Below are 23,829 nucleotides of genomic sequence, written 5' to 3'. Positions count from 1 at the left end.
GGAGGATTGCAGTGAGTTCAAGGCTAGCCTAATCTACATCATGAGTTCTGTGCCAGCCTGGGTTACAGAGTAAGCCCCGTCTCCATCCACCGCCTCCAAAATAATAAAATAAAAACAATTAAAAATGAAAAGGAAGATCGAGCAGGGCACGATGGCACCCTTGTAATCCTAGCACTTGGAGACAGAAGCAGGAGTGCCTCAAGTTGCAGGACAACTGAAATTAGAGGGACCTGTCCAAAACAAACAAAAGAGAAATTGAAACCCTTCTAGTAGGCTGGGGGTGTAGCTCCGTGATACAGTGCTCGCCTAGCATGTTCAAAGTCCCAGGTTCAATCCCCAGCATAAATACACAGAAATTTAAAGACGTGGTTGTGGTGGCACACACCTACGATGCTAGCACTAGGGAAGTAGAGGCAGGAGGTTCAGGAGTTCAAGGCCAGCCGGGGCTATATGAAACAAACAAAGACTGAATTAGTTATTGAGACTAAAAGAGAGAACTACCCTAAGAGCTTCCGAACAGCTGAGGCAAAAAGGGAGGTACATGGGGTTCTAGTAGGCTGTTTCTAGGGTGACTTAGAATAACACCCTCAGCCCCTCAACCAGGAGGAGCTGTAGCTGGGCCCTGCTGTCAGCAGGTTTCTAGGGCAGGACAGAAGGTTGCCTTCTACCCTGCAGCTCTCTGGTACCTTGGCTACCTGGAGATCACCTTAGCGAACTCTCACACTTCGCTCCCACTGACTTGATGCACCCTGGCTTGCTTGGTTTCTCAGCTACTGCCTGGCTCTGGGCTATGTGCAAGCGTAGCAAGAGTTCCATCAGTGGGTGCTCCAGAAACCTGTCCTCCAGTCCCCGAGTGAAATGATACCCAGCAGCACTCAGCTCCAGCTCAGTACAGAGAATGGAGCAATACAGGAGAGTTTCTCTCCCACCCACCAGTCCCCGAATAACCACTCCGAGGCTTACTGTTACTTATAAATGTTTGGCTGATGGCTCAGGTTTATTATTAGCTAACTCTTACATTTAAATTAACCCATTTCTATTCACCTATGTATTGCCATGTGACCGTGGCATTACCTCATTTTCCATATGTCTCCCTTCCTTGGTAGCTGGCTGGCATCTCTCAGACTCCACCCTTCTTCACCTGTGTTTGTGCTTGGATTTCTCACCTGGCTTTATCCTGCTTTTCCATAGGTCAAAACAGCTTTATTTATCAACCAATGAGAATAACACATATTCACAGGCTCCCACAGCAGGTTGAGATAGGCACATGATAACACATGCCTGCCTTTCCCTCCTATCTATCCCCATCCAAATCACAAACAAGATATAAAGCAGCTCACATTAAAAAAAATAGGAAAATACATTTATCAGATTAAAATAATGGGACAAATTGTTTTGTGCCAGCTCTCCCACCTGTGACCTTGGACATATGGTTTTACCCCTCTAGCCTTGATTTCCTCATCTGTGCAATGGGGATTCCCATATCCATTGAGCCACTGTAGATGTGAATGGATTCATACAGAAGAACACCTGGCCCAGTGCCTGGTGCACACATTTCAGTAGCCAGGAAGAAGAAATCTCTTTGTTTATTTTAAGAGATTTTTTTGTGTGTGTGCCAGACAAGATCTCTCTATTATATAGCTTTGGCTCTCTTGGAACTATGTAGACCAGGCTGGCCTTGAACTCACAGAGATCCACCTGCATCTGCTTCCCAAGTGCTGGGATTAAAGGAATGTGCTACCACATCTGGCTCCAACAGTTTTTTAAAAATATTTATTTGTTTGTTTATTTATTATGTATACAATATTCTGTCTGTGTGTATGCCTGCATGCCAGAAGAGGGCACCAGACCCCATTACAGATGGTTGTGAGCCACCATGTGGTTGCTGGGAATTGAACTCAGGACCTTTGGAAGAGCAGGCAATGCTCTTAACCTCTGAGCCATCTCTCCAGCCCTCTGGCTCCAGCAGTTTTAAATCATGATTTTATTCTGCGCATGGGCGTTTTGCCTTCATGTGTGACAGTGTACCGTGTGTGTGTTCCTGGCACCTGTGGAAGCCAGAAGAGGGCACTGGAAGAGGGAGGGTGCCTGTTTATAAAAATGTAATCTGTTGAAGTTGAGCCACCTTGAGGCCTGTCTTGTTCCTTATTTTGCTGGAATCTTAAATTCCTCTGCTGAAAAGAATGAAATTAAATATTTATTTATTTATTTATTATTTTATATGTGTGCATGGTGTGTGTGTACTTGTGCATGGTGTATGTGTATGGTGTGTATGTGCATGGTGTGTATGTGTACATGGTGTGTGCATAATATGTGTGCATGTGCGTGTGCATGTGCGTGTGCATGGTGTGTGTGCATAATGTGTATGTGCATGGTTTGTTCATGGTGTATGTGTATATATGGTGTGTGCATGTGTGTGTGCAGGGTGTGTGTGCATGGTGTGTATGCATGGTGTGTGTGCATAATGTGTGTGTGTACATGGTGTGTGTGTGCATGGTGTGTGTGTGCATGGTGTATGTGTGCACAGTGTGTGTCTGTGTGCATGATGTGTGCCTGTGTGCGTGTGTGTGCATGCATGCCACGTGAGTGTGTGGTGGTCAGAGGACAATGGGTGGAAGTCAGTTCTCTCATTACAACCCATGGACTCTAGGGATCCAGCTCAAGAAGTCAGGTTTTACAGCAAGAGTCTTTACCTTTAACTCAGCCACCTGAAAAACAATATAAGTATTTATTCAGCTTTTTGGGTCTAGGAAATCAAATCACTTATCACCCCAATAAGTTTCCAAAATTCCCTCCCTGCTTGCCCACCCGCCTTGCTCTCTCTTTGGTCCCTGTTTCTATAGACCAGGTTGGCCTCAAAATTGTGACCCCTCTTCCCTCCACCTCCCTAGTTCTGGGATTCCAGGTCCGGCATCCGGCCTCCTGAAACTTTCTCTGTCTCCTTCCTTCCTCATACCTGTCCCACACTCGCTCAACACCTCACACAGCAGCCCCTCTGGTCAGGGTGCAGCCCCCCAGCCTCAGTCCTTTCCTCTTGGTTTCTCTCTGTAGCCTCCACCCTTTCTCGGCAGCTCATCTCTCTCCCGTCCCTCCACCCTGCCCACAGGGTAAAGCCCAGGACAGCTGCCTGCTTTCCTTCCTTGGGGAAGAAGGGAGTGGGCCGGCTATTGTGGTCTTCCTCTCAAAGTCATGGCTGACTCTGATATCCTACTGCTGGATGATGGGGGGCCCAGGAGAGGTCCCCAAAAGTTGCCTGCAGAGGAGGACCACACTGTGGCGCTCTCTCCCTCCCTCCCTCCCTCCCTCCCTCCCTCCCTCCCTCCCTCCCTCCCTCCCTCCCTCCCTCCCTCCCTCCCTCTCTCTCTCTCTCTCTCTCTCTCTCTCTCTCTCTCTCTCTCTCTCTCTCTCAGATTTTATATAGTCCAGGCTGGTCGTGAATTTGGAGCAGGAGATGGTCTTGAATTTATTTTTCTCTAAATTTAATTTCATTAGTTTATGTTTATAGGTATATGGCTGCATACCACGTGCAGGCCAGAAGAGGGCGCCAGAACCTCTTGAACAGGAGTTACAAACTGGAGTTACAGAGCGCCATCAAGAGAGTACTGGGAGTAGAACCTGGGTCCCCTGCTGAGCTAGTAGCACTGGCTGCTCTCGAAATCCTTCTAAATTCTCTCACTGGCGACATGGAAACAGGCTGAGTCATGGCCCCTTCGCTTCCGAACTGTCGGAATTAACAAGCCAATACCACAAAACACCAGCCACCTGGTACGTGTCTAGCACGCGGCAAATGCTAAACATTCCTGGGTTCTCAGTATCTAGAGATGATCTCTAGATCCCTGGGTAGAGGTTAGAGGTGCCAGACGCGCCTCTCCCCCCCCCCCCCCCCCCCTCGTTGAGTTCCATAAGGCCCAGAGCGGCCTTTCCCAGAGCAGCAGGGTAGCACAGACAGGACTTGGTCATGGCATCAGGACTGCTCCACTGGGCTCCCAGTTTTGGTGCCCGGCCAGCTAGGAGTTTTGTCAGGCTGCACGTCCTGTCCATCCACACGCGCCTTTGAACACGGAAGGTATAGGCTCTCTTTGCTTTTTTATGTACTTCTGTGTTTACTGCTGGCGGGGCTGGGGTGGGGTGTATAAGTGTCACAGCCCACACGGAGGTCAGAGGATGGTTTGTGGGTGTTTTTTCCTTCCACCCCGTGAGTTCCCAGGGATAAACTGAGGTCCTTAGGCTTGGTGGAAAACACTTTTACCCACTGGGCTGTCTCGCCAGTGCCCACACCCTCCGCCATCTTCACAGAGGTGGGACCACACCTACTATTGCTGACCCTGTGATAGCACATTCCAGGAAGTCTATGGTGTGTGTGAGCAACATGTGCTCATGAGACTTGACCTTTTCTCTTTGTTTTGTTTTAAAATACGGTCTCCTGGGCAGGCAGATCTCTGTGAGTCTGAGGTCAGCCTGGTCAACAGAGTGAGTTCCAGGACAGCCAGAGCTCCACAGAGAAATCCTGTCTCGAACAACCAGAAACACAACACAAAGCAAAAAGGTTCTCAGGTAGCTCAGGCTGACCTAGGCTGACCTAACTGAAGCTGCCTTGCACACCTGCCCGTCGTGCCTCTACCTCCCGTGTGCTGGGCTCGCAGGCCTGTGCCACCACACCCTCTTCGTAATTTATTGTTGGACTGTAAGGGGGAACAAAGGGCACATAGATACCATGGGAGCTGTTATTAACTGAGCACACTCACTTGTGTTCCCAAGCCCTGACGTCACAGAGCAGACCAGAAGCGTCAGTGTCACCTGTCAATCATTCCCTCTTTAAGGCGGATATTAGCTGGGCTGTCAACAGTCTCATTTTGCTTCTTTCTGATTTTTTTTTTTTTTTTTTTTTTTAGGATACCACTTTGTCATTCTGGCTGGTCTGGGATTCACTATCTAGACCAGGCTGACTTCAAACTCACAGAGATCTGCCTGGCCTGTCTCTGCCTCTGTTTCCATGTGCTGAGATGAGAGGCTGTATCCACTACAAACAATGTCTAAACTTTTTGTAAGCAGAGCAAGATGGTTTCAGGGTTTGTAGCAGTCTGCAATGTACCCACATTGTACGTGAATTCCCAGAGCTTTAGCATGAGCAGAATGAAGCAGGCAGGAATGGCAAAGCCCATTTTATAGAGGAGAAGATTGAGGCTCAGAGAGGGGGGAGAACTGTCCAAAGCCACGTACTAACAATGGCAGAGCTGGAGTAACTGGGTAGGCTTTCCTGTCTCCCTGGACTTAAGACATCTCTCCAGCTGGCACACTGAGACTCCTGGGAGGTCACTTGAGGGGGCACCAAAAAGCTTAAACCAGGCCGGGGCCATAGCATAGTTGGTTAAATGCTTGCCTAGCATGCATGAAGTCAACACCACATATGCAGGGCACGGCAGTGAACACCTGCATCTCTAGATATGGGAGGTGGAGCCGAGAGGATCGGGAGTCCCAGGATGCTCCCACTACATGCCTGGGTTATAAGAAATCTGTCTTACAATAATCCAAAAAGAGAAAAAAATAGGTCAGGGGCTGATGGTTTGTATGTGTCTGTTCTCTGTCCCGCAGAAGGGCTCTGACACCTTAGGCCTGTCCCCACTGAAGCCTGCACACATGCAGCCCAGCACAGCCTGCACTCAAGCCCACTCATCCTACCTGCTGCTGTCACCGTGCATACCCTGTGACCTTCTCCTGCACCTGTACCTCCACAGCAAACAACTCAGGGTGACGCCAGGTGGAAGGGGCTATGGAGCGCTGTGTCCACCCCTCCAAGCTCCCACAGACACCATCCAGGAACATCCAAAGCCTGGGTCTGGCTTTTCATTCCCTGATGTGTCAAGGGGCAATCAGAGACAAACCCTGGAAGGGGGTTTCAGCCAGCTTTTTCTACGCTTCCTTCCTAGTATTTGGTTCTTTCTCTTTGCAAATCCACCGCTGTCCCCAGCCAATTCAACCCTCCCCTCCTCCTTGCCTCCTGTGGTTGGTAACGGAGATTCCCTAGGTCTCCCCTTCCTGCTTCACCAATCACAGCCATCCTTCAGAGACTCATCTCAATTCCTCCAGGATGTCTTTGTCTTGCAACATAGACATCGCATCCCTTACACGTTAGTTTCTTTTCTTGATACCATACAAATATAATGACAAAAGTCATATAAGTGGGGCATGGTGGGCAAGCCTGTAACCTCAAGTACTCTAGAGGCAGAGGCAGGGTTGGAATTTCCAAACCAGCCTGGGCTAGGTACTGGGAGACCCATCTCTGTTTATTTGTTTGTTTGTTTGGTTTTTCAAGACATAGTTTCTCTGTGTAGCCCTGGCTATCCTGGAACTCGCTCTGTAGACAGGGCTGGCCTTGAACTCAGAGATCCACCTGATGAGACACACTCATCCCTCCTGAGTGCTGGGATCAAACACGAGCACCACCCTAGCACAGTAGTTTGTTTTTTTTTAAATATATTTATTTATTATGGATATAATATTCTGTCTGTGTATATGACCGCAGGCCAGAAGAGGAAGACCCCATTACAGATGGTTGTGAGCCACCATGTGGCTGACTGGGAATTGAACTCAGGACCTTTGGAAGAGCAGGCAATGCTCTTAACCTCTGAGCTATCTCTCCAGCCCCCAGTAGTTTGTTTTTTAAATTATGTGCATGTATTTGTCTGTGTGTGGTTATGTGCACGTGTGAATGCAGGTGTCTGAAGATGCCAGAATAGGGCGTTGGACCCTTGCACTGGAGCTGCAGGCAGTTGTGAGCCTGTGATGCTGCTTCTGGGGACCAACCCCCACTCCACCCCTCCCCCACCCTCTGTCGGGGCAAGAGCAGTACATGCACTTAACCCCTGAGCCATCTCTCCAGCCCTGAGACCTGTCTTTAAAAAAAAAAAAAAAGTCACAGAGAAAAGTCACACAAACAAAACAAAGCACACACGTTCGCCACACAGGATACACTGACCTCTCCGTCTCACGAACCGAGTCATCTACAAAGCTGTGGTAAATCTCTGCCATGTTCCTCAACTGTGTATGTGCGCCTAACACGTGGACCGAACGGGATTCACTGTCTACTCTTTCCCAACAGAGGCATGAAGCCTCTACCCACATGCATGCTCAACAGGTCACAAACGCACAGCTCACACAACACACGCAGTCCCCTCTTCTTCCTCCTCTGCACCTGCGCATCAGGCATGAGGAGAAAGTTTCTCCGCTGGAGGTATAAGTGCCCACGCCTACCGGGCCTTCATTCCATTTCTCTTTGCTTTGCTCCTCTCTCAAGAGCGCGCGCACGTGTACGTGTATACACACACACACACACACACACACACACACGAGTAACAATCCCCAAATATAGTCCTCTGTCTTTCCACATAAACACACAGGCATGCAGAATCCATCCCTTCCCCCTTTTCTGTCTCCTCCCTTCTTCCTTGAACACACACACACACACACACACACTCGCAGCTGCAGCGATCAGGGTCATACTCCAGTGCAGGCGCCAGGCAAGAGACAAAGGTCGCCAAAACTCTCAGAGCTCCAACTGGGCACAGGTGGGTCTGTCGCCAGCTCCATCTGACCCTAGAAGCGGGTCCCGACAAGGTGTAGTCTAGGCACGCCGAGTTGGAGGACTGGGCGCGCGCCACTGGATCCACCAGCATCCCGGGCCGCCGGGGGCTCCTGCGTTCCGGCGCGCCACGGGTTAAGAAGCCCGCGGGGGCGAGGGAGCTTGGCCTACGCGTCTGATTGGCTGTTGCTCCCCGGGCCCACAGCCCCCGCGCCTCGTTATTGGTTCGCGGTGGATCCCGCCCCCTGGCCTGGGCGCCCAAGCCGCGCGCGCCGCCCCGGCAGCTAGCCGCGCCGTCCGAGCGGGGAGCGCAGCGCTGCGCAACGCAGAGCAGAGCAGCCGAAGCCTGAGCCACAGCGGGAGGCGCAACCAGAGCCGGGCCGTTCGGAGCCCGCTAGCGATGGTGAGTACGCCCGCAGCCCGCCGCGGGTCGATGCAGCCCCGACGGTCCCGGCAGTAGCAGGGTGATGGCATCCTGGCCGTCTCGCGGGGGGCTGGGCGTCCCTTGCAGCTGCGGCCCGCGGCTCGCGTCCCGCTGTTCTTAGGCGTGAAACCGAGGGGCGTCCGGGCCTCGAGTACCTTGGTTTTGGACTACTAGTTCCGGCCTTGCGTGGAAGATTTGGGGTGGCGCTTTGGATTTGGGGGGCAGCTCGTGAGATAGGTTTAGGGTATGCGTAAGTCTCTGAGCTTGGTTTGGCGTGGAGACCTTGTGCAGCCAGGCCGGGTCGATTCAAGAAACGTCAGGGTTCGGCTGGCCTTGAGCTCTCATCCCGCATAGTTCAAGTGGGTTTGGGGTTCGAGAACGCTCTGTACATCTTGGGATACTGGGTACTTTTCTCCTACTGCTGATCCTGCTGTGTGGCGCGTGGGGTAGGGTGGCTCAGAGAGGAGGGCGGACAGTCTGAGGTTCTACGAGTTATCTGGTGTCTCCAGCATCTCCCAGTAATGAATACTCAGAGGAGGGGCCAAGTGCTAGCTCCTTTGGGCAAAAACGCCAAAGTAAAGGGGTTCTTGAGGAAGGGGATTTTGTTGGGGCTTAAGCCTCAGGAGGAACACCCATCTAATCCAGACACGGTTGCTTTTGAGAGCTTTGGGTAGGCGAGTGAGTTGTCTCTGCCGCAGAGCCAAAGCCTCAGGTTGCCTCTCCAGAGCCTGTTATCTCCATCACACGCCAGGTGTGCTGCTCTCCCTGCGACCCTCTCATTGCCTCCTCTTTGGCCTGTGCACTGGATCCAAGACACCCTGTCTGACCTGATTTTCGTATGGGCTCTCTGCAGTTGGTCCCAGAGACTTGCCTGCTCCTATGATGTCACTTTCAAGTCTTAGGGGTTCAGTGAGGAATGGAGGGGTACCATGGAGAGAGCGGAAAAGGCTGCAGTGACAGCTCTAGGATCAGTTGTCCTGCCCTTAGTCCCCCCAAACCCCTACTGATAGGAACCTAAGTTCCCCTTAGACACCGCTTTCCTCTGTTCTCTGAGTCTCCTCTCTTACCCACTGGCATCTTTCCCACGAGACATCACTTGTCCCTCTAGAGACTGATGTCTGAATTCGACCCCCAAGGTGCCCAGAGAGCGGTCATCTTGGACCTGACTTACCTCCCCTATTAAGAATCGCTCAGGAATGTGTTGCTTGGATAGTTTCATGGCTGGGGAATGCGTCACCTGTGGACCGGCTCTTGATTTAAAACCCGAGGATGTGAGACAGCAATAAAAGAGGGACCGACTCTGAGGTCACACGTCCTCTCTCTGCACCCACCCCGACCTGAGCTGCTCACAAAGAGGAGGCTTCTCCTCCTGAGCAAGCACCAGGAAATCTGGTGTCGTGGTGCCTGCCTCTCATCCCAGTGTTTGGGAGGTGGCAGCAGGCAGGTCGTGAGTTCAAGGGCAGCCTGAGCACAAACAAACCAACTAACAGCCCGCTCTGCCTTGGTGACATTTCTTCTATAATTTGATTTTATTTGTATGAGTGCTTGGCTTCCATGTATGTGTGTGTACCACATGCATGCCCGGCGCCTATGGAGGCGAGAAAAGAGTGTCGGATCTTCTGGACCTGGAGTAACAGTTATAAGCCACCATGTAGGTGCTTGAAACTGACCCCTGGGGGTCCTCTGCAAGAGCAGCTGCTCTTAGCTGACTGGGCCATCTCCGGCTAACACCTGAAATGCTTCCTAGCCCATCAGAAAGACCTTAGACTTTGTCCCCAAACAGATTTGGGTTCTCGTCCCTTCTCCTTCATGTCCCTACAAGGGCTTTGGTCGGGTTTATTATAACCCCATCCTGCACTCTTCATCAGTGAGATGGCTGATAGTTCCCATCTCCTAGGACTGTGTGGGGATGAGGCTGAGATAAACCCAAGTGAGAGTGTCTGGGATACCATTTACTTTCTTTTACAACCTTGAGCTCCAGTTAGGAAGTTCTGCTAACCACCCACCCTATTTGCTGGTCTGGAAGAGCCGTTGATATTTGTCATGTGTAGGAGAAGATGACAGTGAGTCTTAAAGAAAGGCAATGTCCTGTTTCTTGTTTAACAGAGGCTTACAGGATGCTTGCTCTGTGCCAGACCTTCTACAAGGGGGAAAAAAGTGACATAAACCATGTGTTGACGTGGCTTTTACCCATCCCTGAATGTCCTCAGGCCAGGTGTCATGTCCTTCAGGGAGGTGGCTGTGTCATGGCCAGCAAGCGTTCCCTTCTGGCTGGAGAGGTGGGAGAGTCATCAAGCTGATGTGATCCAAAGAGGAACACTTGTTCCAGTTAAGGGGAACCTGTGTGCTAGTGGACCAGAGGTATGAGGACGCAGAATACTCAGGGCAGGACCAGAATAGAGCTGTTAACCACTCAGGTATGTGGGGGCAGCTGAGAGGGGACAAGGCAGGCTTGGGAAATAGCGGGGACAGAGAGCAGAGGCCTTGACTTCCACGGGCGGTGGGGGGGAGCCCACTTATAGTCCGCTGACGCACAGTGTTGATGCGCCGTGAGTGGGTGGGGTGAGGACTGACGTCAGGCCTCCTTGGATTCCCCTGAAGCTGGTTCCTTTTGCCATCTTTCCCAAGAGGGGCTTGGATTCAGTGCTATTTCACTCTGGGTCTTAAATCCAGCTTCCCACCCCTCCGGCAGAGCACCCCCAGGTTCTAATGGGGTTCCTTTGCCCTGTGCAGGCTGCTTCCTGTTGTTGGCTCTGGATCTCCCTGGTACTCCTAGCTCTCCACCCAGGTCTCTAACCTCTTGGCAAAGAATCAGCACTGTTCCTAATGGCCTCCTGTCGAAAGCCCCCACCCCCACCCCTCGCCAGCCCTCAGGGCAAGCTATAGGGATGCGAACTCCCAAGAGGCTTTTTATATCTCCTACCTCCAGATGTCCTCAAACCACCCTGCGGCAGGGATGGGAAGGAGGTGGTCCAGCGGCACAGCCAGCCGGATGTTAAAGGCATGAGCCCGCTAGGTCTAGGAGGACTAAGCAGGCAGAGGGGCTGAAGGAAAGGAGGCAATCCCCAACTCCCACACAGTTCCGGTGGTGTCTTACATATTACACAGTGGGGAGGGCAACTGAGTTGGGGCTGCTGTTGAATAGAGGGAGGTCTTCACTGAACAGAGGTTGAACTGAAGGCAAAATCCAGGACCCAAATTTGAATCCTGATGTCCCGTCAGATTGCTGTGTATAACCTTAGGGCAGGCGTCCTCCCTTTCTGTGCTCCTTTTCCTGCCATGCGGGGCAGATGTCCTGCTTTTTATCGCTGTGAGGATACCTAGATGGAAACACGGAGAAATTATTAAAAACGCAAGGGACAGTGTTATTGTTTGAAGCTAGGAGGCAGGGGGTTCTGAGAGTAGGGTGGTGGCCACCTTGCCCTGGCTTGGCCTCGAGACTGGGTTACACTAGGTTATTCATGCCCCTGCACTTGTGCTTGGCTAAGTAGCCAAGCGGTGGTGGCTGCTCATGTGTCTCTGCATTGCCTCAGTTTTTGATAAAGAAGGATGCTGTTGCCTTCTGGGAAGGAATGAGCCCAGTTTCTAAGATCGATTTACAGAGACTTCCATCCTGTTAGGATTAGGGGGCTTGGAGAGCAGAGGTGGCTACAAAGAGGGAGAGCCATCCGCAGATAGGTAGTTTTGGCGTGTCTGTGCTGTCATGTCCGCTTGCAGTAATTGTGTTCATCACCGGTTCATGCATCCACCAAGTCAGTCCAGGACTGTGGTCAGTGTGGCGAAGATTGACATGTCTTTGCCACAGTCCGGTAGGCAAGCCTATGGGCAGGAAATGACAAGCACAGTTCCTGTTGCTATGGAGATGTGGGGGCGGGAGGGGATGGGGATGGGGCACCTGGCCTGGGGATTGGAAGAGGCTCCTTGAGACCATGACATTCTTCAGGCTACAGCCCGAAGAAAGAATGAATGAGCAGAGCCCAGCTTCACGGCACAAGCCTGTAATCCCAGCCTTGAAGAGACAGAGGCAAGAGGGTTGCCAGAGTTTGAGGCCAACTGAGGGATGCGTAGCGAAACTCGAAACTCAGTCTCCATCACCACGGAAGCGCGAGTGAGTCCAGAAGGGGCTTCAGGCAGTGGGGCTGTGTATGCAAGATGAGGCAGCTGGCCTCTGCTTGCTCACGAGGGGTGCCCGTGCCCGGGACGTCTGGCAGCTGGCCAGAGCCGGTGCACTTGGGGAGGGCCATGAGAGTGATTTGGGACAAGATTCTAAGGCCAGTGGGGAGCCACTCAGGAGTTTAGAGCTAGGGCTCCTCCCTATTTCCCCTAGGCCCTTCTTGCTTTCATCTTTTCTTCAACCCTAGAGATGAGGCTTCCTAGGCCTGGGGTTGTGAGAGCAGATGCCCAGAGTTCCCTTTGGGAGCTGAGGTCTTGAGCCAGGGAGCAAAGGGCGTTGACCCTTAACTGCTACTTATTTAATCTTCCTGAGAAAGCTCCTGGGGATGGGGACCGGACCCCCTGGGCAACAGGCAGAGGTACTGGGGGCTGCTGGGACTGGGTGCTGGCCAGGCTGAAAGGCTGGTGGCCTGGTTCCTTGGACAGGATCACCTTTGCTCACCATTCCTGGGTCCCACTGCTGAAGAGAGGCAGAGCCAGGCCTGGAACACAATCCAGACCTCCCAACTCCCAGGCTTCTGTGACAGTCACTCTCTGCCTGGCACTGCCCAGGACTCCTGACTGGCTGTATCCTGGGATTTCGGACCACATGCTCCTGTGTGTAGATGGCACAGCCCCTGGCCCAGAAGCTGTCTCTCCAAGCCCACCTCCTGGCCTGCTCCTTTGCTTTCTTGGCTGGGATGCAAGGGCGGGTGTGGGCGGCAGCCAGGAGGACTCGGGTTACAGTGTAAACACATCATGTCAATATTTACTTCTGCCTGGAGCCAGAACCTCCCCCTCCCATCTGCTGCCTCTGCAGGTGCTCCAGGAGAACCAAGGCCAAGTACAGAGACCCCCCCCATAAGACAGTCTCCCTTCCCAGGCCTTAGTTTCCCTGTCTGCAAAATGACAAGGCTGGAATAGTCAACAGCCATTTTCAGACTTCTCCTGTAGAGCACCAAGCATAGCGAGCCCAGCCTTGATCATGTGTGGGCCTGGTTTGCACCTAACCTTACCAGTTCCCTGTCGGGGATGGTGGACGTGTTTCATATGACCCTTGATCTCCGACTTTGGGCCCTGAGGAGGGGGGTCCCACGGCCCCCGTTTTGGATGGTCAGTGAGAGAATGCTCAGCAGAGCTGGCACAGGAAGGGACAGGAGAAATGGCCGTGGCAGCCCTTGTTATTCCAAAGAAATGTTTTATGATTGATTCTCTGAATCCAGACACTGGTTTGCGTCACTTGGAAACTGCAGCCGAGGGTGGGGACTCTAACCTCACGGCCTTCCTGTGCTCTTGTGGTCAGGGCTTGAGTAGGACCCCCCCCCCCCCAGTCAGACGGTGGAGCTCCTGATGAGTGGGCTGAGGTCCAGGACTGGAATGGCCACAGTGATGTGTGGCTGGGAGAGGGGCGCAGAGGTTGCAGGCAGCTCATGGGGAGGGAGGGAGGGAGGGAGGACTAATTTCCTAAGCAGTTGTTTTGTAGAAGTGAGTCCATTGAGCATGTGAGTAGGCCAGTCCCCTCCACCCTGAGAAGAGGGACCACAGGTGGCAGGCTTGAGGGTGAACAGCCCATGAAGGCAAGGGGGACAGGGCAGGGCAGGGCAAAGCAGGGCCCTGGGGACTGGCTGAGTCTCGGGAGACCAGGAAACCCAGGATCTAATCTGGTTCCATCACTTCTTTTTTTTTTTAATTACTTAGTTAATTAATTGAGATACAGTTAATTAATTGAGATACGGTCTCATGTAGCCCAGGCTGGCCTGGATCATCTGTGTAGATGAAGTGGGCCTTGAACCTATACTGCTGCCTCATGAGTGCTGGGGTTACAGGTACAATCACACCAGGTTTACCCTGTGATGGGGATTGAACCCAGGGCCTCATGCACGCCAGACAAGCACTCTACCCATTGGGCTATGCCTGCACCCCTTTCCACTGTGTCACTTTCTGCTCTATGTCTTCCCTCTGAGCTTGGTTTCCTCTCTAGTGTGAACCTGCTGGGACGTTTTGGTTCAGTAGTTGCACGAGTTAGAACAGATCTTGTTTCAGGATCTGTGTTGAGGAGTCCAGGAGCTCCACAAAGCACAGCTCAGTGTTGGGGAGTTTAGGGGTTCCTTGGCGCTCGGCTCAGTGCTGGGAAGTCCTGGGGCTCCACAGAGCTCAGCTGCTGTCACTGTCACTGCCCAGCTGTGATGCGGTGACACTGGTGCACAGAGATCATGCACTACCATAAATGTTGGCAGTGTCCCCAGGGCACACGCATCTTCCCCTGCCTGGTTTCACCAGTGTGTTCTCTGTTTAACATTTGGACCAAGATGGATGCCGTTCTACAGCCCCCATAGGCCCGTCACAGGTGGGTGACATTGTACAGTTCCAGAATCTGCTCTTTGTTAAGCTGAGCTGTGTCCTGTTGAGTAGATAAACTTGTGACCATCTGTGACTGACATTTGGGTTGCTCTCAGTTTGAGGCCAGTGTGACATTTTTGTTCATGTCCATACGTGTCTGACTTATGTAGCTGCCCCACCACCCTCTGACGTAGGTGTTCCATTTCGGAGCCTGCCACTGCCCTCCCTGTCACAGCTAGTGCTTGGCCTAGAACAGGCTTCCAGGGCCTGATGGTCTCATCCCTTGGCTCCTCCTCCATAGCCCTGCCCCTCTGCCCTCAGGGCCTGGCAAACCCTGAACTGCATTCTGTCAGCCCTGGATTCCTCAGGTTAGAGAAGAGGCTCCCCTCACCCTCTAGCATGTCCTGCCACTGATTGGCTATATGGCTTAGGCTTGTACCTTTCCCTCCCCCACCCTGAGCCCCCTCCCCGCCCCACCTCGCAAAGCATCTTGTGGATTGAAGATCCCCATCACTGGCTTCTGGTGGTCTCCTTGTTTGGGGACCACTTGCTCCATCAATAGGGTTTTCCTGCCTCCAGGGTTGGATCAAGATAATCCCTTAGCCCCAGCTACCCTTTCCCTCTACAGAAGGCCCTGGGAGAGAAGATGGCTCTCCTCTCTTAATCCCCCTCCCTGATAGCTTCCTTCTGAGTCTGCCCCACCCTAGGAGGTTTAGAAGAGACAGCCTTGGCATCAGGCCAGCCTGGGTGAGTGCTTTTATCACACACCAAGGCTCTGGCCTTCGGCAATCCACTCAGTCTTCACCTACAGGTCGTAAAAGACAAATGAGGTCCCAACTCATCCAAAGGACAAAAATCTCTGTGGTCATCAAACCCCAGCCTGCAAGAAGCTCAGGTCCAGTGGAGAAAAACTGATACCACATGCAAGCCCGCCTGCCAGAGACGGCATTTCAGAGAGCAGTGAGAAAGCAAAGCAGGGTGGCACGGGAGAATGAATGTGATGTGGCAGCTCTAGGTGGTGGCCAGAGCGGGAAGGTTGAGGAGAGGGCAGCAGGGTAAAGATGTAGAAGAGGAGTTTGGGGCAGAAAGAACAGAAGTACAGAGAGCACACCAGAGAGCCATAGGACTTGGCATGCTAAGGTGGAAGATGGCCGGCATGGCTGAGCAGAGGCGTCATGGGAAGGTGTTGGAGGAGGTGGACGGGACTGGGGCTGGTCGTGAGAGCCACATCTGGAGGGGAAGTGAATTGGCATCTCATTCCCAGAGTGATGTCGAGTCCCTGGAGGTCTTCAATGTGGCAACTCCTTTGGGTTTGTTTTAGAAAGGTATTGGCTGTTGTGTGCCAGATAGACTGAAGGGGGCAGGAGCGAGGCAAAGAGAGGCTGTGTCCAGCAGGAGATGCACCCTGGCCTAAGGGTGTGGCTGTGCTTGTGTCTCCAGAGGCTAGGTTTTAGTTACTTTAGGGATGGAGAGGGTTAGAGGATGGGCATGCAAAATGCATCCAGACCACCATTCCTGGTAGGAAGGTTCGGTGGTTATTATTCTCCAGCTAGACAGACCCATCTTTCACCTACGCTTGAACTCAGCCTTGTCATTCTCCCAAGTGATCCAGTTCTCACCACCAAGCTCCCAGAAACCCAGAGAGCTTGAGCTTGCTTCCACTGTTTTTACATACCCTGCCTACTGAGAAATGAGGGCAGGGGTGGCCATGGTTACAAGGACAGCCCTATGCCCTCGGCTAAAGCTCTATTCTGGGCATTCCTGTGGCTTTGTGGTTCCCGGGTGGCGTTTCTTTTTCCTCGAGTGTCTAGGTGGTCAGTGGACTTCTTCCTGGACTTCCAGGAACAGTGAACAGGGTGGGGAGACATAAGAGGGTAAGAGAGTTCACGGAATCCTCTGGAAGTGGGATGTAGGCGTCCTCCAGACTGACTTCCTCTTGGGGAGGCAAAGAATAGAAAGAGGGCTGGGGAAACAGCCCAGTGGATAAGAATGCTTGCTGCCCAAGCACACGTGTGCACACGCACAACACACTTCTGGACACACAGAGACCAGAGGACAGCATTGGTATTGAACCTCAAGCACTGTCTACCCTCCACTCCTTTTTTGTTTGTTTTTCTGAGAAAGAATCTCTCACTGGGCCGGGCGGTGGTGGCGCACGCCTTTAATCCCAGCACTTGGGAGGCAGAGGCAGGCGGATCTCTGTGAGTTCGAGACCAGCCTGGTCTACAAGAGCTAGTTCCAGGACAGGCTCTAAAGCTGCAGAGAAACCCTGTCTCGAAAAACCAAAAAAAAAAAAAAAAAAAAAAAAAAAAAAAAAAAAAAGAATCTCTCACTGGCCTGGAATCTTCCATGTCAGCTAGGTTGTCTGGTCATTCAGTCCTAGAGATCTGCCTGTCTCTGCCTTCCCAGCTTAGGAATTCCATGTGTACAGCAGCACCATGCCCAGTTTTTCCTTCCTTTATTAAAGTTCTGTCTGTCTGTCTGTCTGTCTGTCTGTCTGCCCGCCTGCCTGCCTGCCTGCCTGTGTTGTGTGTGCCTACATGAGTTTATGTACACCATATGCATGTCGATGCCCACAGAGGTCAGAGGACAGTGAATCCCCTGGAACTGGTGTTACATGTGGTTGTGAGCTGCCTGATGTGCCAAGGAACCAAACCCCAGGCCTCTGCAAGAGCGGTGAGTCGTGGCTCCAGCAGCCCCACCCACAGCTTTTCTTTTGTGGGTTCTGGGCTAGAACTCAGGACTTCTGGCTTGTAAAGCAAACGCTTTGCTCACTGAAGCATCTCCCAAGCCCCCTGCCCTGAGTCTTTTGAAGAGCTGTTGCCCATGCTGCTCTCCAGGCCTGGGGATGCAGGTAGATGGGAGGTGGGAAGATCCCTGTTGTTGGTCTGTCTTATTTTGCTTCTCCATTATAAGTGATTCAATGCAGACCCTTAGTATCACCATCACCTCAACACAGACAGACAGACACACAGACACACACACACTCACAGGTGTGCACACACATTTAAACAATGCTGGCGTGACTGGGGCTGTGTCTCAGTGGCAAACGGGCAGGCACCGAGGGTCACACACACACAGACAGACGCACACTTACAGAGGCCCACACATACATAAAAACAAGACTCAGGTGGCTGGAGCTGTGTCTCATTGGCAAGCAAGCAGGCACCGAGGATCTCGCTCTTGTCTCTCCCTGTCTCTCTCTCACACACACACTCAGATAGACAGGTGCGCACGCACACATAAAAACAAGACTCAGGTGGCTGGAGCTGTGTCTCAGTGGCAAGCAGGCAGGCACCAAGGATCATGCCAGAGTAAGGACCGAGTGACTTACCATATCCTGCATTGCACCCAGCAGTGGCAGTGTGGCCTAGTGGTCATGGGCAGGGGGCCATGCATGTAACCCCGTTTACGCCAACTGGTTTGTGAAGGACTTGCTGAGGGTGAGTTTTCCTTTCTGAGACTCAATCTTCCAGTCCCTGAGGTAGCAGCTGTGGCTCCATCCCTCAGTGATCACAGATGGCAAAGGAGATGGATGCAGAGAAGGTGCGCACTGCTGGCAGGAGTGGCACGTCACAGACTCTTCTGGGATGTTCTCTGTATCGCTCTTAGAAGCTTTCTAGGTCGCTGTGTCCATCCACATCATACAGTCCTGTCTTATTTTAGTCTTGTTTGCTTCGAGACAGGGTTTCCCTGTGTAGCCCTGACTGTCCTGGAGCCAGGTCTATAGACCAGGCTGGCCTCAAACTCACAGAGATCCACCTGCCTCTGCCTCCTAAGTGCTGGGATAAAAGGCGTGTGCCACCACTGCTGCCCAGCTTAAACTGTCTTTAGATTTATTTATTTTATTCTTTGTGTGTAAGTGTTTTGCCTGCACATATGCATGTACACTGCATTGGTGTCCGCTGTCTGTGGAAGTTGGAAGAGGGCATCCGATTCCTTTGGAACTGGAGTTATGGATGATTAAGAGCCACCAAGTGGGTTTTGGGAACCCAACCCACAACCTCTGCAAGAGTAGTGAGTGCAGAGCCATCTCTCTAGTCCCAGGAACTAGATTTGAACTTGGGTGTTTTGGTTACAGAGTCCAAGTGCTTTGTGTGTGTTGGGTCTGTGTGTGGAAGGCAGAAGACAATGTGTGGGAATCTGTTTTCTCCTTCTACCATGCGGGCCCTGGGAATTGAACTCAGGTTGGTGGGTTTGGTAGCAAGTGTTTTTGCTGGCTGAGCCATCCCACGGTCTCCTGAGTCCAGGCTCTTATGCACCGTATTATCCACAGCTCTTCTTCAGTCTCTCCTCCCCCCCCACATCCCCAACCCTGGCGTTCTGTCAGGACGGTTGTGTGGACTCCGTGCTTCACCTGCCATGGGAAGAGAGTCACAGTAGGTTTTCTGAAGTCTCCAGCATAGTTCTGGGATGAGCAGATTCAGACCCCCAGGAAAAGGAATCCAGAACTTCAGACCTTGCAGATCCAGGGGTTGCCTTGGAGGGAGGAATGGGGATTAGCATAGCTGCATTTAGAAGGGGGAGGAAGGGGACTTAGAAAGCAGAAAATGGTGGAACTCTGACAGAACTAACATCTGCTGAGTGCCAGGCATGAGGTATCTGGGCTCATCAGGAAGTGAGAGGCCTGTGGGAGAGCTAGACAAGCCAGCAGGGAAGTTGTTGGATGGTATTGTGTGGGTGTGTGGGCAGCTTTGAAGGACCAGAGGAACGGGCAGCTAACTGGGCCCAGGGATCTGATGTTTGAGCTGGCTCCTGGAGTCTACCAGTCAGGCAGAGCCAGGAGTGGCAAAGCCAGAACCTGGATAGCCTGGCTCCAGACTCGTTGTTCTCACCCACATGGCATGCCAACTAGATGTGACTTGTGTCCTGGTGGCTCCACAGAGCCTCAGACAATCCACCAGTTGCGTTCTCTTTCACCCTCTGCCTCTTGCCCAACTGCCAGGGAGAGACTCTGCCTTTGAAGATGCTTAGGACTTGGGAAGTCCCCAGGACACACCGATTCCATCCCTGGAGTTGGCAACGGAGGAGTGGTTTCTGATCTGTTTTGCAGGGACCCTCTTCCCCACACCCAGCACCTCCTTTGCTCATAGCAACAAGGCTATTAGCTGCCCTCAGACACAGGGGAGGTGGCTCTTAACTGATGAGCCCAGAGTTCAACGTTACAGGCCTAAGCAAGTAGAAGGACTGGAACCTGCCCCTGGACAGGTCCAACTCTGAGATTTGGGCCATGTTTTTAAGCTACTAGGAACAACCTGTGATGTGATAGGTCCTACACCTTCCTGGTGACCGTGTTGTCAGCTATGCCAGGTTTCTCAGGTTCTCAGCCAAGAGGGATAGTGGCTGCCAGGGCATCTTTACTCTCTTTCCAGAGATCCTGACTCATTAGGTTTTGAGTGGGGTTCTGAAACCTGCAGTTCCAGCAAACTTCCTGACTCTCACCTTGGAGAGTGATAGGTCTCACTTGGGAAATTCCAACAGGTTACACTGCTCATGGCCCAGCAGTCCCCCAGTGTTCTGTTTTATCATTTCCACCATCAGAGTATCACTCGGTTGGGGAAATTGATGCAGAGAATTCAGGGAGTCTTGAGAGAGATTTCTAACAATCATGAAAACCTTGGGAATCTTCAGTCAAATGGGGAAATGGTGGCTCGGAGAGTTTGGGCAATTTTCCCAAAGCCAGCTAGAGTGCTGTAGTATTCAATCCTGACTGAGCCTGATGAGATTCAGGCTCATCTAGCAGGCAAACCTCCAGACACGCTGTCAGAGAGTTTCTACATTGGGTTAATTGGGGTTGAGAATAGCTGACCTGAATGTGGACAGCGCCACCCCATGGCATGGAGGTCGCAGGCTGAATTAAAAAAAGAAGAGAAGCTGAGCAAGTCTTCCTGACCCCGGATACAGTGTGACTTGCTGCCACTGGGTCCCTGACTCTTGCCTTCCTGCTAGGGGTGTGTGTGTGTGTGTGTGTGTGTGTGTGAGCATGCAGATCCCACAGAAGCCAGAGATGTTGATTCATCCTGGAGCTGGAGTTACAGGTGACTGGCTGCTGCCTTGCTGCCTGACATGAAGTCTGGGAGCAGAACCCAGGTCCTTGCGAGAGCAATTCATTCTAATCACTGAGCCTCTCAGCTCCTGTATCCCGCCTTAAACTGTAAGACCCCACTTAAGTTGCTTTTTGCCCAGTACATCATCAAGAAATGTACCTAGTTTAGTGTCTGAGCTGAGATTAAGCCTGTAGTAGAGACAGGATCTCCTTTTCAGTCTGCAGTAGAGGTAAGAACTAGGGGCTGGCTGCTCTGCTTCTCTGATCTTTCAGCTTTCACCCCGATGTCTGACTCCTGGTTTTTATTATTAAGACCAGTGGTGACAGTGAAGGACACGCATAGTTAGCGGGTAAAGGCGCTCGACACCAAACCTGACAGTTTGAGTTCTGTCCTGGGGATGCACGAGGTGGAAGAAGAGAAATGACTCCGACGCGGTGTGTTCTGAGCACGCGCACACACAAATAAATAAATAGATACATGAGCAGTAATGATGCCTGCCAGTATGTGCTAGCCTTAGGCTGCCTACTAAAGAGCAGTGTGTGCTGTAATCGTAGTGCCAGAGGAACCATCCCGCCCTCAGGCAGAAGGGTTGTTCCCTGAGGGGAGACACCTGTTCGGAGGCCTTGGAAGGGTGAATTAAATGTTAACAAGAGATAGCTCACATAGGCTCTCCACCAAGACAAGATTTGTGTGTTAAAAGCCCTGAGGTAAGTGGCCTATATAGTATTGTTCCATAGAGCTGGAATCAGTGGCAAGGGTGAGATCTAAGGTGATCTAAGGTGAGGGCAGGAGGTGGCCAGGGGTTGGGCCCTACACAGCCGTATAAGCCAGGTAAGAGCTTTGAACTTAGTCCCCAAAGCAGTGAATGAGAGCCATAAGGCTGTGTAGACATTCAAGTCAAACTTTTAGTTCTTTAATACCAAAGGTCGTATTTAAACCCTGAGAGGAAGAGGTGAAAATCAGTAGCTGGCAGTGTGGAGACTTCCCTTGAATTGGAAGGGCTGCCATCTGGGTAATGACAAGATCCCTCTTGCCTTCTGTCATGCTCATTCTGGCCCTTGGGCAGGGAGGGTCATGCCTGGGACTGGCGGAGGAATGGAGTTGGCAGGGATTGCAATTGAGGGAGGCAGGGTGAGATCCAGCCCATTGCTTTGACAGGTGACAGTCCAGAGTCTAAAAGGGTTGCGTGAGTGACTGGTGCCACAGCTGAAGCAGCAGAGCCCAGATGCTGGGGGGAAGACAGCCCCCCTGCTCAGGCCTTCCAGCCAGACCCTGACTGGGATCCACATTGCTGGCAGCTGTTTTTCTGGAGTCTTCCTCCCCCCTTTCCCCCAATCCCTGCAGAGCCTGGGACTTCAAGGCAGGGAGTGCTGTGAGGCCAGAATGCCTTCTGTCTTTGAAGCAGCTAATGGGGGAGGGGCAGCACTCTGACCTCCAAATTCTTTCCCTGTGACTTCTCTGATCCTGGAGTGACCCAGGCTTTTGGGATCTGGGAGGTTCACAAGGACCAGGGATGCTGCGAGGTCTACAGTGTACAAAAAGCACTGTGGATGGGGAGGGGTCTGCCATGATGTCTCTGCCACAGAAAGGAGCTGCAGGAACAAAGTCTGGGCTTTCTGGGGTCCCCTCAGAAGCTAAGACAGTCTCTCATCTGACTCTCCTGAGCTGGGAGCTCTGGCAGGCACTTATGTGTTCTTCTTTGGTTGGTCCTCTTTGGCCAGTGTTATCTCTAAGGGCTTAGTTATCAGAATGTTCAACTGGGAACCTGCCTCCACCTCCTTCCTTTGGGGCATTTGTTTCTTCCTGGGGGCCACAGTGGGGAATCCCCTGCATCAGCTCTCTCTGGGGTTCCCCCTTCTTCTCACCCGGTCTTGAGCTGCTGTCCCTCCGCCACCAATGTTGTCCCTGTCCCTGGACCCAGTTCCCATGCTCTGGGACTCAGTCTGCCTTCACCTCCCCTCCCTCAGTCTCCCAGGGTCCTGTATTCTGACGTCTGCCTAATGCTTAATAGCTGTAACCCCCCAGTCTCTCTTCTGCTCCCCCACCCCCAAGACTCCCCAGCCTCTCCCACGAGTACTCTGTTCAGGGAGCTATGGTTGGCAACTCACTTGGGAAGTAGCTGTTGCTGGCTGAGGACGTGGGGTGGAGGAAGATGAGTGAGGATGAGGAGCAGGAAGAACACTGAAGGGTCCAGGCCCAGTGGCCTCTAGCTTCAGGTCCCCATGCCCTCTGTGCCAGGGGCAGGCAAGTTTAAGAGGGTCAGGATGCAGCTCTCTTATGGGATCATTGATTACATCAGGGCATAGAATAGCGAGTTTCCAAAGAGGGCGGACAGTGACAGACCCCTGATGGCTCCTGAAGCCAAGGTGTTCCTTAAACCTCACCTGGCACCTGGAGGACAGAAGCCAGGACCCTTAATGCCACTTGTTCTTACTGCCTCGCTGCCTTGTTCCCATTCTCCAGGGAGCAGGAGGTGAAAGCATGATTTATTAAGCGTTAACACGGAGCCAAGCCCCAAGCTAAGTGGCAAATACATTGGCTTGTTTCATACAGTCAGACCAAAGAGACCGGTCCTACCCCTCCTCCCATGCACACAAAAGGCCTTGCCATAATGCTTGGAATGGTTCTGAACTCCTGAGCTCAAGTAATCCTCCTGCCTCAGCCTCCTGAGTAACTGGGACTCTCTGATTTATGTCCCATTGTTTTACACGGGGAGACTGGAGCCTAGGGGATGCGGTAACATGTCCAGGGCCCATCACCGAGAGGTGTCAGGGTTCTCAATGGGTGCTCTGACAGCCCTGGGGAGTGTCTGTGTTTTGTTTGGACTCAGGAAGGCCGCTGCTGGAAGATTGCCTGGGAGCCAACAGGGGTTGCTATGAAGGGGTGCAGGCGGGTGCAGGCAGGTTCAGAGCTGAACGAGGAGGCAGCCCAGTCTGTCCTAGGGCATTCACGCCCTTCCACGGTGACTGGTACTTTTGTCCCCTGGAGGAGATGGAACTTCCCAGGGGTTGCAGCATATGTCCTGGCTCTATGCTTGTATTCAGGAAAGGACAAATGGAGGGAAGGAACCCCTGGCAGGACTGTGCCATGTGCAGATGGACAGTCCTAGGGCTACCTCATAGTCACATGGTCACCAGGGAAGATATTGCTAAGGGTTCAGTGTTAGCTAATGACAAATGTACAAAATTGCCGTTGGCCGTCCAACCTGGTTCCTGACTACTGCTCTATCACTTTTTTAAATAAAAGATTTATTGTATTATTTTGTGTGCGAGTGTTTTGCCTGCATA

The 23,829-nt window shown here is 52.2% G+C and overlaps 1 protein-coding gene across 1 annotated transcript in view; it reads left to right on the top strand.

Annotated features, from left to right (window-relative positions):
- Positions 1-7,525: 7,525 nt before the first annotated feature.
- Positions 7,526-23,829, top strand: part of Ece1 (endothelin converting enzyme 1) — a 101,651-nt gene continuing 85,347 nt past the window's right edge. Inside the window, exon 1 of the mRNA XM_038332337.2 lies at positions 7,526-7,982. Within this exon, the coding sequence (XP_038188265.1) occupies positions 7,980-7,982 (3 nt within the window). The 5' untranslated portion in view covers positions 7,526-7,979. The remainder of the gene's footprint in view (positions 7,983-23,829) is intronic.

The sequence above is a fragment of the Arvicola amphibius genome, chromosome 6 (assembly GCF_903992535.2).
Source record: "Arvicola amphibius chromosome 6, mArvAmp1.2, whole genome shotgun sequence".
In the NCBI taxonomy this organism is placed as follows: domain Eukaryota; kingdom Metazoa; phylum Chordata; class Mammalia; order Rodentia; family Cricetidae; genus Arvicola; species Arvicola amphibius.
The sequence above is the reverse complement of the archived record's forward strand: the minus strand, read 5'-3'. Positions and strand labels throughout refer to the sequence as shown.